The following is a 12,962-nucleotide window of genomic DNA, read 5'->3' as shown; positions in this document are numbered from 1 at the left end:
TAACACCGTCCTACTCCACTGTCTCTGATATCAACACCATTCTACTGCACTGTCTCTGATATCAACACCGTCCTACTCCACTATCTCTGATATCAACACCATTCTACTGCACTCTCTGATATCAACACCGTCCAACTCCACTGTCTCTGATATCAACACCATCCTACTCCACTGTCTCTTATATCAACACCGTCCTACTCCTCTGTCTCAGATATCAACACTGTCCTACTCCACTGTCTCTGATATCAACACCGTCCTAATCCCCTGTCTCTGATATCAACACCGGGATACTCCTCTGTCTCTGATATTAACACCGTCCTACTCCACTGTCTCTGATATCAACACCATTCTACTGCACTGTCTCTGATATCAACACCGTCCAACTCCACTGTCTCTGATATCAACACCATTCTACTGCACTCTCTGATATCAACACCATCCTACTGCACTGTCTCTGATATCAACACCGTCCTACTCCACTGCCTCTGATATCAACACCGTCCTACTCCCCGTCTCTGATATCAACACCGTCCTACTGCACTGTCTCTGATATCAACACCGTCCTACTCCCCTGTCTCTGATATCAACACGTCCTACTCCACTGTCTCTGATATCAACACCATCCTACTCCACTGTCTCTGATATCAACACCGTCCTACTCCACTATCTCTGATATCAACACTGTCCTACTCCACTATCTCTGATATCAACACCGTCCTACTCCACTGTCTCTGATATCAACACTGTCCTGCTCCCCTGTGTACTCACCTTCTACTGTCAACACTGTTTAGTGCTATTCTAAAAACAGCACACACACACACACACTAAAGATAACTGTTTGCCATTGACACTTGTTGAGCAGAATACTGTTTGATTCAAACAATTTAAAACAAATCTGTTTCATACAGCAGATATCAGTTTGATCTTGCTCGCTAGGTTATTCCTGTATTTATATGTATTGACCAGTACAGAGAAACCTGCTTTAATGATATGTATTGACCAGTACAGAGAAACCTGCTTTAATGAAATCAGCTAAAGGAATGTTGACATGCATCCCAAATGGCACCCTATTCCTTACATACGACACTACATTTGACCAGAGTCCTATGTGTGTGTGTCTGCATGTGTGTGTGTGTGTGTGTGTGTGTGTGTGTGTGTGTGTTGTTTCCAGAGTCTGTGTGCTGGATTTCATCAATCATTAAGTATGAGACCACTGGAGTAACCTCGCCATATCTACAGCAAGGTGTCCACTTGGCACATAAGCATAGGCACGCACTTACGCACGCACACACACACATGCCCCCCCCCCCCCCCCCCAGGAAGAATGTGTGTCTAGCTAAGGCCGTTGCCACCTGCACATTATGAGCAGCTCTCTAGAAAACCACACTGTGTCCTGACAAACAGTCTGCTGTAGCAATGACATCTCAATATTAGGACCGCTTTCACCTGAATAATCACCATTAGTCTCCTCCTCTCTCTCTCTCCCTCTCTCTCTCTCCCTCTCTCTCTCTCCCTCTCCTCTCTCTCTCTCACTCCCTCTCTCTCTCTCTCTGTCTGTCTCTCTCTCTCACTCCCTCTCTCTGTCTCTCTCTCTCACTCCCTCTCTCTGTCTCTCTCTCTCACTCACTCCCTCTCTCTCTGTCTCTCTCTCTCTCTCACTCCCTCTCTCTGTCTCTCTCTCTCACTCCCTCTCTCTGTCTCTCTCTCTCACTCCCTCTCTCTGTCTCTCTCTCTCACTCACTCCCTCTCTCTCTGTCTCTCTCTCTCTCTCTCTCTCTCTCTCTCTCTCTCTCTCTCTCTCTCTCTCTCTCTCTCTCTCTCACTCCCTCTCTCTCTATCTCTCTCACTCACTCTGTCTGTCTGTCTGTCTGTCTGTCTGTCTGTCTGTCTGTCTGTCTGTCTGTCTGTCTGTCTGTCTGTCTGTCTGTCTGTCTGTCTGTCTGTCTGTCTGTCTGTCTGTCTGTCTAACTGTCTGTCTGTCTGTCTGTCTGTCTGTCTGTCTGTCTCTCTCTCTCTCTCTCTCTCTCTCTTCTGCAGGCACCAGACATTTTTGACATTTGCAAAGGTTGAAAGACAGACCACCTTTGTCTCCTAATAAGGAGGCTCTCCTCCGCCTGAATGAGAGGGGGAGACAGGGGAGGCTTGGAGAGGGGAGCGATGCGGGAGGCAGAGGGGACGTTTTTTGAGGGGGAGACAGGGTGAAGTCATACGTTTCTGTCACACAGGTAAAAGGGAGGAGGTGGCAGGGGGATGGGGGGTGAAAGTAAAAGGGAGGGGGCGGCAGGGGGATGGGGGGGTAAAGTAAAAGGGAGGGGGCGGCAGGGGATGGGGGGGTAAAGTAAAAGGGAGGGGGCGGCAGGGGGATAGGGGGGTAAAGTAAAAGGGAGGGGGCGGCAGGGTGATAGGGGGGTAAAGTAAAAGGAGGGGGCGGCAGGGGATAGGGGGTAAAGTAAAAGGGAGGGGGCGGCAGGGGGATGGGGGGGTAAAGTAAAAGGGAGGGGGCGGCAGGGGGATGGGGGGGTAAAGTAAAAGGGAGGGGTACTCTAGTTATTTTATTATGGTGCACCTTGTGTCACTACACACATGGAATTGAAATATCTTCCCACTGCACTGCACTGCACCTGACTTAGGAGAGAGGGAGGAGAGCGGGAGGAGAGAGGGAGGAGAAAAGGAAAAAAACGGGATTAGGGGAGAGGAGAGGAGGAGGAGGAGGACAAGATGGACAATGTACCAGACATTCTCTTATGTCATGCAGGGAAAGTGTTGTAGTAGACAGTAACAACAACTTTATGAAATAAACATAATTATTTTTTTAGCATCGTCAAGACAAGAGCCAGACACAGGGAAACATGTAGAAGGGAAACATGTCTTTATTTCTGTGTACCTGGTGGCAAAGACTGTGACACTCTCCATAAATATAGTGGAGAAGACAGAAGCAGAACTGTAACACTCAAGGTCTTTTTGGTCTCTCCTCTTTGCTTTCTCTCCCTCTTTCTTTGTCTCTCTCTCTTTCTCTCTGTTGCTTATAGAGATAAATCACTACTCTTCTCATCTCTCTCTATCTCTCCCTCTCCCTCGCTCTGTCTCTCTCTCTCTCTCTCAATTGAATTTAATTCAAAGGGCTTTCTTGGCATGGGAAACATATGTTTACGTTGCCAAAGCAAGTGAAATAGATAATACACAAAAGTGAAATAAACAATAAAAAATGAACAGTAAACATTACACTCACAAGTTTAAAAGGAAAATACACATTTCAAATGTCATATTATAGCTATGTACAGTGTTATAATGATGTGCAAATAGTTAATGTACAAAGGGGAAAATAAATAAACATAAATATGGGTTGTATTTACAATGGTGTTTGTTCTTCACTGGTTGCCCTTTTCTAGTGGCAACAGGTCACACATCTTGCTGCTGTGATGGCACACTGTGGTATTTCACCCAATACCTCCCTCTCGCTCTCTCTCTCTGTCCATTGCTTGTTCAAAAGCTACTCAAGTTAAGGTAGTTTACTCAAAGCCCAGAGAAGACAGGTGAAGAGGTTTGTAATAGACCTGTGGGCATCGAGGAGGAAAATGTGGTCGACATTCCAGGGATGTTTTAATTGCTATTTCTGAAACTGAAGCTATACATTATTTTCACCCTAATTTGCAATCTTAGGACATTTTATCCAGAGGGATGGCATCCTCCAAAAAAAACAAAAAAGTGAAAATGTTGCTTTCCGTTGATTGTCTTATGTAACCAGAATATCTGAAGTGATCCTGTCTTTAAAAGCAGATGGTGTGGTTATGACATTATGCTCGTTAACAAGAATTAGGACCTTTTAGGACAAACAAGCAGGGGTTGTTTTGAAGGACAGGGGCCTTAATTTGAGCTAATTCCATTAAAGATGCCCAGAATAATTGTCAACATGTGTGCTCATAGACACATGATAGCCTAGACAATGGCACCTGCTGGAAAAATAATTGTACACCCTTGGCTGTTTAAAAAAAAACAATCACGTTTAATTATCCCTTCCCCTGCAGTTTTCCCCTGCACTTCCACTGTAGTTAGAGAGAGAACATTCTCACAATGTTCTGTCACTCATATGTAGCTGCTACTGAATCTTATTTAGTCGACTTCTAGGATCATTCTCCTAGCGACTCCGGAGCCAATATTAGCCGTGCGGTGCGTTGTTTTACCCATGAGCCGGTTGCCTAGGTAACGTTGCATAAGAGCAGCGGGAAGGAAAGGATGCCCCTTGCTGATTGCGAGACGGGAGACTAGGTGGTAGATCTACCCAGCAGCCCCCTTGTTCTCTCTCTCTCTCTCTCTCTCTCTCTCTCTCGCTCTCTCTCTCTCTCTTTCTCTCTCTCTCCTCTCTCTTTCTGTTTATCTGTCTCTGTCTCTCTCTCCATCTCTCTCTCTCTCCCTCACTATCTCTCTAGTTTCTCTCACCAACCCTTTATACTCCAACACTCTGATGTGTTAAACTAGTAAGGATCAAGCAGTTCTCTGTGTGTGTGTGTGTTAGCTTAGTGGCTCTCCTTCCTGATATCAATGTCCTCTGAAGCAAGTTGTCTTTCCTCATCATTATATGACACGCAACAAAAGCTCATACCTGTCCAATTGAGATGCTACCAATAGAATTGAAAAAGCACCACCTGTGGACTGAGCACCACCTAAATTGAGATATAATTCTCACTGTATTTTGACTTCAGAAGGCCTAGTGTTCTGGGTCTGCTAAATGAATAAACTTGTGGAACATATGCCTGGAAGTATTGTCATGTTAAATGTTTTGTGTACTGTACTGTACTTGAGTTTCTCACGCTGGCATTAACCAGTGACTATGCAGCTAATCCCCACAGTGAAGCATCTCTCCATGAGACCACGTCTCTCAGCCTGTTTGGCTGCGCTGCCTGGTAACTGCAGGCTAAGGCCACACACAAACACACACAAACACACACAGTCCTCAGCTAAGAGTGTCCGTGTACAGAGCCTGACAGGACAGGGCTTGTAGATTCCGTAGAGAGATATGTGGCTCCAGATTGCCAGGCTTTCCCAGTCTTCCCAACAAGTGGATAATGTTCTGTGGAGGCCACTGTGTGCCTGTCTGTGTTGAGAGGCAGGATGAGAAGAGCCAGCCTTGGCTGTGGAGACAGCATTGTGTGGGTGTGTGTGTGTGTGTGTGCCTGTGTGTGTGCGTGTGTTTTAGATGTTAACTGTCTTTGTGTGTGTTTTAGATGTTAACAGTGTGTGTGTGTGTAGTTTAGATGTTAACAGTGTGTGTGTGTGTGGTTTAGATGTTAACAGTGTGTGTGTGTGCCTGCATGTGTGCGTGCGTTTTAGATGTTAACTGTCTGTGTGTGTGTTTTAGATGTTAACAGTGTGTGTGTTTATTTTAGATGTTAACAGAGTGTGTGTGTGTGTGTGTGTGTGTGTGTGTGTGTGTGGTTTAGATGTTAACAGTGTGTGTGTGTGTGGTTTAGATGTTAACAGTGCATGTGTGTTTTAGATATTAACAGTGTCTGTGTTTTAGATATTAACAGTGTCTGTGTGTGTGTCTTAGATGTTAACAGTGTCTGTGTGTGTGTTTTAGATATTAACAGTGTCTGTGTGTGTGTTTTAGATATTAACTGTGTGTGTGTGTGTTTTAGATGTTAACAGTGTGTGTGTGTGTGTGTGTGTTGTCTCTAGGTGCTGAACTGCCTGGTCTGATAGACCTGGAGTCGCTGTATCGTGGTGTGGAGCAGAGTATCAACCACACCCAGGCCCAGAGACAGAGGAGACAGAGTCCAGAGAGAGCCTACAACATTGAGGTCCTACTGGGGGTGGATGACTCCGTGGTCCAGTTCCACGGCAAGGAACACGTCCAGAAGTACCTGCTCACGCTCATGAACATCGTAAGTAGCACACTCACAGAGAGGTACACACATGCACACACACAAACGGAGGCATTCATGAAGGCTCACACATTCATGAACATCTTACGGACACACACACACAAACGGAGACACACACACACTCCTTTGCAAGAGAGAACTGTCCAATATGGCAGCTAAAATGAAACAGTAAACTCACAGAGGACAGAGAACTAGAGACTAGGACAGAGAACTAGAGACTTGGACAGACAACCAGAGACTAGGACAGCGAACCAGAGACTAGGACAGAGAACTAGAGACTAGGACAGATAACTAGAGACTTGGACAGAGAACTAGAGACTTGGACAGACAACCAGAGACTAGGACAGCGAACCAGAGACTAGGACAGAGAACTAGAGACTAGGACAGATAACTAGAGACTTGGACAGAGAACTAGAGACTTGGACAGAGAACTAGAGACGAGGACAGAGAACTAGGGATTAGGACAAAGAACTGGAGACTAGGACAGAGAACTAGAGACTAGGACAGATAACTAGGGATTAGGACAGAGAACTAGAGACTAGGACAGAGAACTAGAGACTAGGATAGAGAACTAGGGATTAGGACAGAGAACTAGAGACTAGGACAGAGAACTAGGGATTAGGACAAATAACTAGAGACTAGGACAGAGAACTAGAGACTAGGACAGATAACTAGGGATTAGGACAGAGAACTAGAGACTATGATAGAGAACTAGAGACTAGGGCAGAGAACTGGAGACTAAGACAGATAACTAGGGATTAGGACATAGAACTAGAGACTAGGACAGAGAACTAGAGACTTGGACAGACAACCAGAGACTAGGACAGAGAACCAGAGACTAGGACAGAGAACTAGAGACTAGGATAGAGAACTAGGGATTAGGACAGACAACTAGAGACTAGGACAGAGAACTAGAGACTTGGACAGAGAACTAGAGACTTGGACAGAGAACTAGAGACTTGGACAGACAACCAGAGACTAGGACAGAGAACCAGAGACTAGGACAGAGAACTAGACACTAGGACAGAGAACTAGAGACGAGGACAGAGAACTAGAGACTAGGGCAGAGAACTAGAGACTATGAAGAGAACTAGAGACTAGGGCAGAGAACTAGAGACTAGGGCAGAGAACTAGAGACTAGCACAGAGAACTAGAGACTAGGGCAGAGAACTAGAGACTAGGACAGAGAACTAGAGACTAGGACAGAGAACTAGAGACTTGGACAGAGAACTAGAGACTTGGACAGAGAACTAGAGACTTGGACAGACAACCAGAGACTAGGACAGAGAACCAGAGACTAGGACAGAGAACTAGAGACTTGGACAGACAACCAGAGACTAGGACAGAGAACCAGAGACTAGGACAGAGAACTAGAGACGAGGACAGAGAACTAGAGACTTGGACAGAGAACTAGAGACTTGGACAGAGAACTAGAGACTTGGACAGACAACCAGAGACTAGGACAGAGAACCAGAGACTAGGACAGAGAACTAGAGACTTGGACAGACAACCAGAGACTAGGACAGAGAACCAGAGACTAGGACAGAGAACTAGAGACGAGGACAGAGAACTAGAGACTAGGGCAGAGAACTAGAGACTATGAAGATAACTAGACACTAGGGCAGAGAACTAGAGAATAGCACAGAGAACTAGAGACTAGGACAGAGAACTAGAGACTAGGACAGAGAACTAGAGACTAGGACAGAGAACTACAGACTAGGAGAGAGAACTAGAGACTAGGACAGAGAACTACAGACTAGGAGAGAGAACAACAGACTAGGAGAGAGAACTAGAGACTAGGACAGAGAACTAGAGACTAGGACAGAGAACTAGAGACTAGGACAGAGATCTAGAGGCTAGGACAGAGAACTAGAGACTAGGACAGAGAACTAGAGACTAGGACAGAGAACTAGAGACTATGATAGAGAACTGGAGACTAGGACAGATAACTAGGGATTAGGACAGAGAACTAGAGACTAGGACAGAGAACTAGAGACTAGGATAGAGAACTAGGGATTAGGACAGATAACTAGAGACTAGGACAGAGAACTAGGGATTAGGACAAAGAACTAGAGACTAGGACAGAGAACTAGAGACTAGGACAGATAACTAGGGATTAGGACAGAGAACTAGAGACTATGATAGAGAACTAGAGACTAGGGCAGAGAACTGGAGACTAAGACAGATAACTAGGGATTAGGACATAGAACTAGAGACTAGGACAGAGAACTAGAGACTTGGACAGACAACCAGAGACTAGGACAGAGAACCAGAGACTAGGACAGAGAACTAGAGACTAGGATAGACAACTAGGGATTAGGACAGACAACTAGAGACTAGGACAGAGAACTAGAGACTTGGACAGAGAACTAGAGACTTGGACAGAGAACTAGAGACTTGGACAGACAACCAGAGACTAGGACAGAGAACCAGAGACTAGGACAGAGAACTAGACACTAGGACAGAGAACTAGAGACGAGGACAGAGAACTAGAGACTAGGGCAGAGAACTAGAGACTATGAAGAGAACTAGAGACTAGGGCAGAGAACTAGAGACTAGGGCAGAGAACTAGAGACTAGCACAGAGAACTAGAGACTAGGGCAGAGAACTAGAGACTAGGACAGAGAACTAGAGACTAGGACAGAGAACTAGAGACTTGGACAGAGAACTAGAGACTTGGACAGAGAACTAGAGACTTGGACAGACAACCAGAGACTAGGACAGAGAACCAGAGACTAGGACAGAGAACTAGAGACGAGGACAGAGAACTAGAGACTAGGGCAGAGAACTAGAGACTATGAAGATAACGAGACACTAGGGCAGAGAATTAGAGAATAGCACAGAGAACTAGAGACTAGGACAGAGAACTAGAGACTAGGACAAAGGACTACAGACTAGGAGAGAGAACTAGAGACTAGGACAGAGAACTACAGACTAGGAGAGAGAACAACAGACTAGGAGAGAGAACTAGAGACTAGGACAGAGATCTAGAGGCTAGGACAGAGAACTAGAGACTAGGACAGAGAACTAGAGACTAGGACAGAGAACTAGAGACTAGGACAGAGAACTGGAGACTAGGACAGATAACTAGGGATTAGGACAGAGAACTAGAGACTAGGACAGAGAACTAGAGACTAGGATAGAGAACTAGGGATTAGGACAGAGAACTAGAGACTAGGACAGAGAACTAGGGATTAGGACAAAGAACTAGAGACTAGGACAGAGAACTAGAGACTAGGACAGATAACTAGGGATTAGGACAGAGAACTAGAGACTAGGACAGAGAACTAGAGACTAGGACAGAGAACTAGAGACTAGGACAGAGAACTGGAGACTAGGACATAGAACTAGGGATTAGGACAGAGAACTAGAGACTAGGACAGAGAACTAGAGACTATGACAGAGAACTAGGGATTAGGACAGAGAACTAGAGACTAGGACAGAGAACTGGAGACTAGGACAGAGAACTAGGGATTAGGACAGATAACTAGAGACTAGGGCAGAGAACTGGAGACTATGATAGAGAACTAGAGACTAGGGCAGAGAACTGGAGACTAAGACAGATAACTAGGGATTAGGACATAGAACTAGAGATTAGGACAGAGAACTAGAGACTAGGACAGAGATCTAGAGGCTAGGACAGAGAACTAGAGACTAGGACAGAGAACTAGAGACTAGGACAGAGAACTAGAGACTAGGACAGAGAACTGGAGACTAGGACAGATAACTAGGGATTAGGACAGAGAACTAGAGACTAGGACAGAGAACTAGAGACTAGGATAGAGAACTAGGGATTAGGACAGAGAACTAGAGACTAGGACAGAGAACTAGGGATTAGGACAAAGAACTAGAGACTAGGACAGAGAACTAGAGACTAGGACAGATAACTAGGGATTAGGACAGAGAACTAGAGACTAGGACAGAGAACTAGAGACTAGGACAGAGAACTAGAGACTAGGACAGAGAACTGGAGACTAGGACATAGAACTAGGGATTAGGACAGAGAACTAGAGACTAGGACAGAGAACTAGAGACTATGACAGAGAACTAGGGATTAGGACAGAGAACTAGAGACTAGGACAGAGAACTGGAGACTAGGACAGAGAACTAGGGATTAGGACAGATAACTAGAGACTAGGTCAGAGAACTGGAGACTATGATAGAGAACTAGAGACTAGGGCAGAGAACTGGAGACTAAGACAGATAACTAGGGATTAGGACATAGAACTAGAGATTAGGACAGAGAACTAGAGACTAGGACAGAGAACTAGAGACTAGGATAGAGAACTAGAGACTAGGGCAGAGAACTGGAGACTAAGACAGATAACTAGGGATTAGGACAGAGAACTAGGGATTAGGGCAGAGAACTGGAGACTATGATAGAGAACTAGAGACTAGGGCAGAGAACTGGAGACTAAGACAGATAACTAGGTATTAGGACATAGAACTAGAGACTAGGACAGAGAACTAGAGACTAGGACAGAGAACTAGAGACTAGGACAGAGAACTGGAGACTAGGACATAGAACTAGGGATTAGGACAGAGAACTAGAGACTAGGACAGAGAACTAGAGACTAGGACAGAGAACTAGGGATTAGGACAGAGAACTAGAGACTAGGACAGAGAACTGGAGACTAGGACAGAGAACTAGGGATTAGGACAGAGAACTAGAGACTAGGGCAGAGAACTGGTGACTATGATAGAGAACTAGAGACTAGGGAGGAGAACTGGAGACTAAGACAGATAACTAGGGATTAGGACATAGAACTAGAGATTAGGACAGAGAACTAGAGACTAGGACAGAGAACTAGAGACTAGGATAGAGAACTAGAGACTAGGGCAGAGAGCTGGAGACTAAGACAGATAACTAGGGATTAGGACAGAGAACTAGGGATTAGGACAGAGACCTAGAGACTAGGACAGAGAACTAGGGATTAGGACAGAGAACTAGGGATTAGGACAGAGAACTAGAGACTAGGGCAGAGAACTGGAGACTAGGATAGAGAACTAGGGATTAGGACAGAGAACTAGAGACTAGGACAGAGAACTAGGGATTAGGACAAAGAACTAGAGACTAGGACAGATAACTAGAGACTAGGACAGATAACTAGGGATTATGACAGAGACCTAGAGACAATGATAGAGAACTAGAGACTAGGGCAGAGAACTGGAGACTAAGACAGATAACTAAGGATTATGACATAGAACTAGAGACTAGGACAGAGATCTAGAGACTAGGACAGAGAACTAGAGACTAGGACAGAGAACTAGAGACTAGGACAGAGAACTGGAGACTAGGACAGAGAACTAGGGATTAGGACAGAGAACTAGAGACTAGGACAGAGAACGAGAGACTAGGACAGAGAACTAGGGATTAGGACAGAGAACTAGAGACTAGGGCAGAGAAATGGAGACTATGATAGAGAACTAGAGACTAGGGCAGAGAACTGGAGACTAAGACAGATAACTAGGGATTAGGACATAGAACTAGAGATTAGGACAGAGAACTAGAGACTAGGACAGAGAACTAGAGACTATGATAGAGAACTAGAGACTAGGGCAGAGAACTGGAGACTAAGACAGATAACTAGGGATTAGGACAGAGAACTGGGGATTAGGACAGAGACCTAGAGACTAGGACAGAGAACTAGGGATTAGGACAGATAACTAGGGATTAGGACAGAGAACTAGAGACTAGGGCAGAGAACTGGAGACTAGGATAGAGAACTAGAGACTAGGGCAGAGAACTGGAGACTAAGACAGATAACTAGGGATTAGGACAGAGAACTAGAGATTAGGACAGAGAACTAGAGACTAGGGTAGAGAACTAGAGACTAGGGCAGAGAACTGGAGACTAGGACAGATAACTAGGGATTAGGACAGAGAACTAGGGATTAGGACAGAGAACTAGAGACTAGGACAGAGAACTGGAGACTATGATAGAGAACTAGAGACTAGGGCAGAGAACTGGAGACTAAGACAGATAACTAGGGATTAGGACAGAGAACTAGAGATTAGGACAGAGAACTAGAGACTAGGACAGAGAACTAGAGACTAGGATAGAGAACTAGAGACTAGGGCAGAGAACTGGAGACTAAGACAGATAACTAGGGATTGGGACAGAGAACTAGGGATTAGGACAGATAACTAGAGACTAGGACAGAGAACTAGGGATTAGGACAGAGAACTAGAGACTAGGACAGAAAACTAGAGACTACAATAGAGAACTAGAGACTAGGACAGAGAACTAGAGACTAGGACAGATAACTAGAGACTAGGACAGAAAACTAGAGACTAGAATAGAGAACTAGAGACTAGGACAGAGAACCAGAGAGTAGGACAGAGAACCATCCACATGGATCCACAGAAACTCTGTAACCTACAGCCAGACAGACAGACAGCAGATTCCCTTCTCCCTCCTGCATGTTTCCACCCAGTAATCCACTGTCTGCCTGTCTGCCTGTTTGCCTCTCTGCCTCTCTGTATGTCTGCATGTCTGCATGTCTGCATGTCTGCATGTCTGCATGTCTGCATGTCTGCATGTCTGCATGTCTGCATGTCTGCATGTCTGCATGTCTGCATGTCTGCATGTCTGCATGTCTGCATGTCTGCATGTCTGCATGTCTGTCTGTCTGTCTGTCTGTCTGTCTGTCTGTCTGTATGTCTGTCTGTCTGTCTGTCTGTCTCCTCTATCTGAATATATTGGGATTTCTCCTTTCAGATAGTTTCATCTTAATTTATATTTTCTGGGTGTGTGTGCTTGTGTGTATGTGAGCGACAGAATGGTCACAGGCCAGTGAAACCTGTCGTCTGCCCCAGCTCTCACACACTGTCCCTTCAGTTGTTCTGTCATGTGTCACTGTCTGAGTGACGCAAAGCCAGCAGACAATATGCTTTAGGACACAACAAAGAGCTTAGCCCAGTACTCGCCTCCCAGGAGTGTGTGTGTGTGTGTGATTGGGAATGTGGCATGTAGACTTTAATCTCTGAAAATTAAACCTGATCTGAGAGTTGAGAGAGATTGTGTTTGTGTGTGTCTGTCTGTGTGTGTGTGCATGCGTGCATGTGTGTGTGTGTGTG

General features: G+C 45.3%; 1 protein-coding gene across 1 annotated transcript in view; it reads left to right on the top strand.

Annotated features, from left to right (window-relative positions):
• The window catches only part of LOC121578962 (A disintegrin and metalloproteinase with thrombospondin motifs 2), a 257,078-nt gene that overhangs the window by 192,209 nt on the left and 51,907 nt on the right, over positions 1-12,962 (top strand). Inside the window, exon 4 of the mRNA XM_045226962.1 lies at positions 5,677-5,882. Coding sequence (XP_045082897.1) covers positions 5,677-5,882 — 206 coding nt within the window. The remainder of the gene's footprint in view (positions 1-5,676; positions 5,883-12,962) is intronic.

Source organism: Coregonus clupeaformis, chromosome 2 (genome assembly GCF_020615455.1).
Source record: "Coregonus clupeaformis isolate EN_2021a chromosome 2, ASM2061545v1, whole genome shotgun sequence".
Classification (NCBI taxonomy): Eukaryota; Metazoa; Chordata; class Actinopteri; order Salmoniformes; family Salmonidae; genus Coregonus; species Coregonus clupeaformis.
Note: the sequence above shows the minus strand (reverse complement) of the source record. Positions and strands in the feature narration are given on the sequence as shown.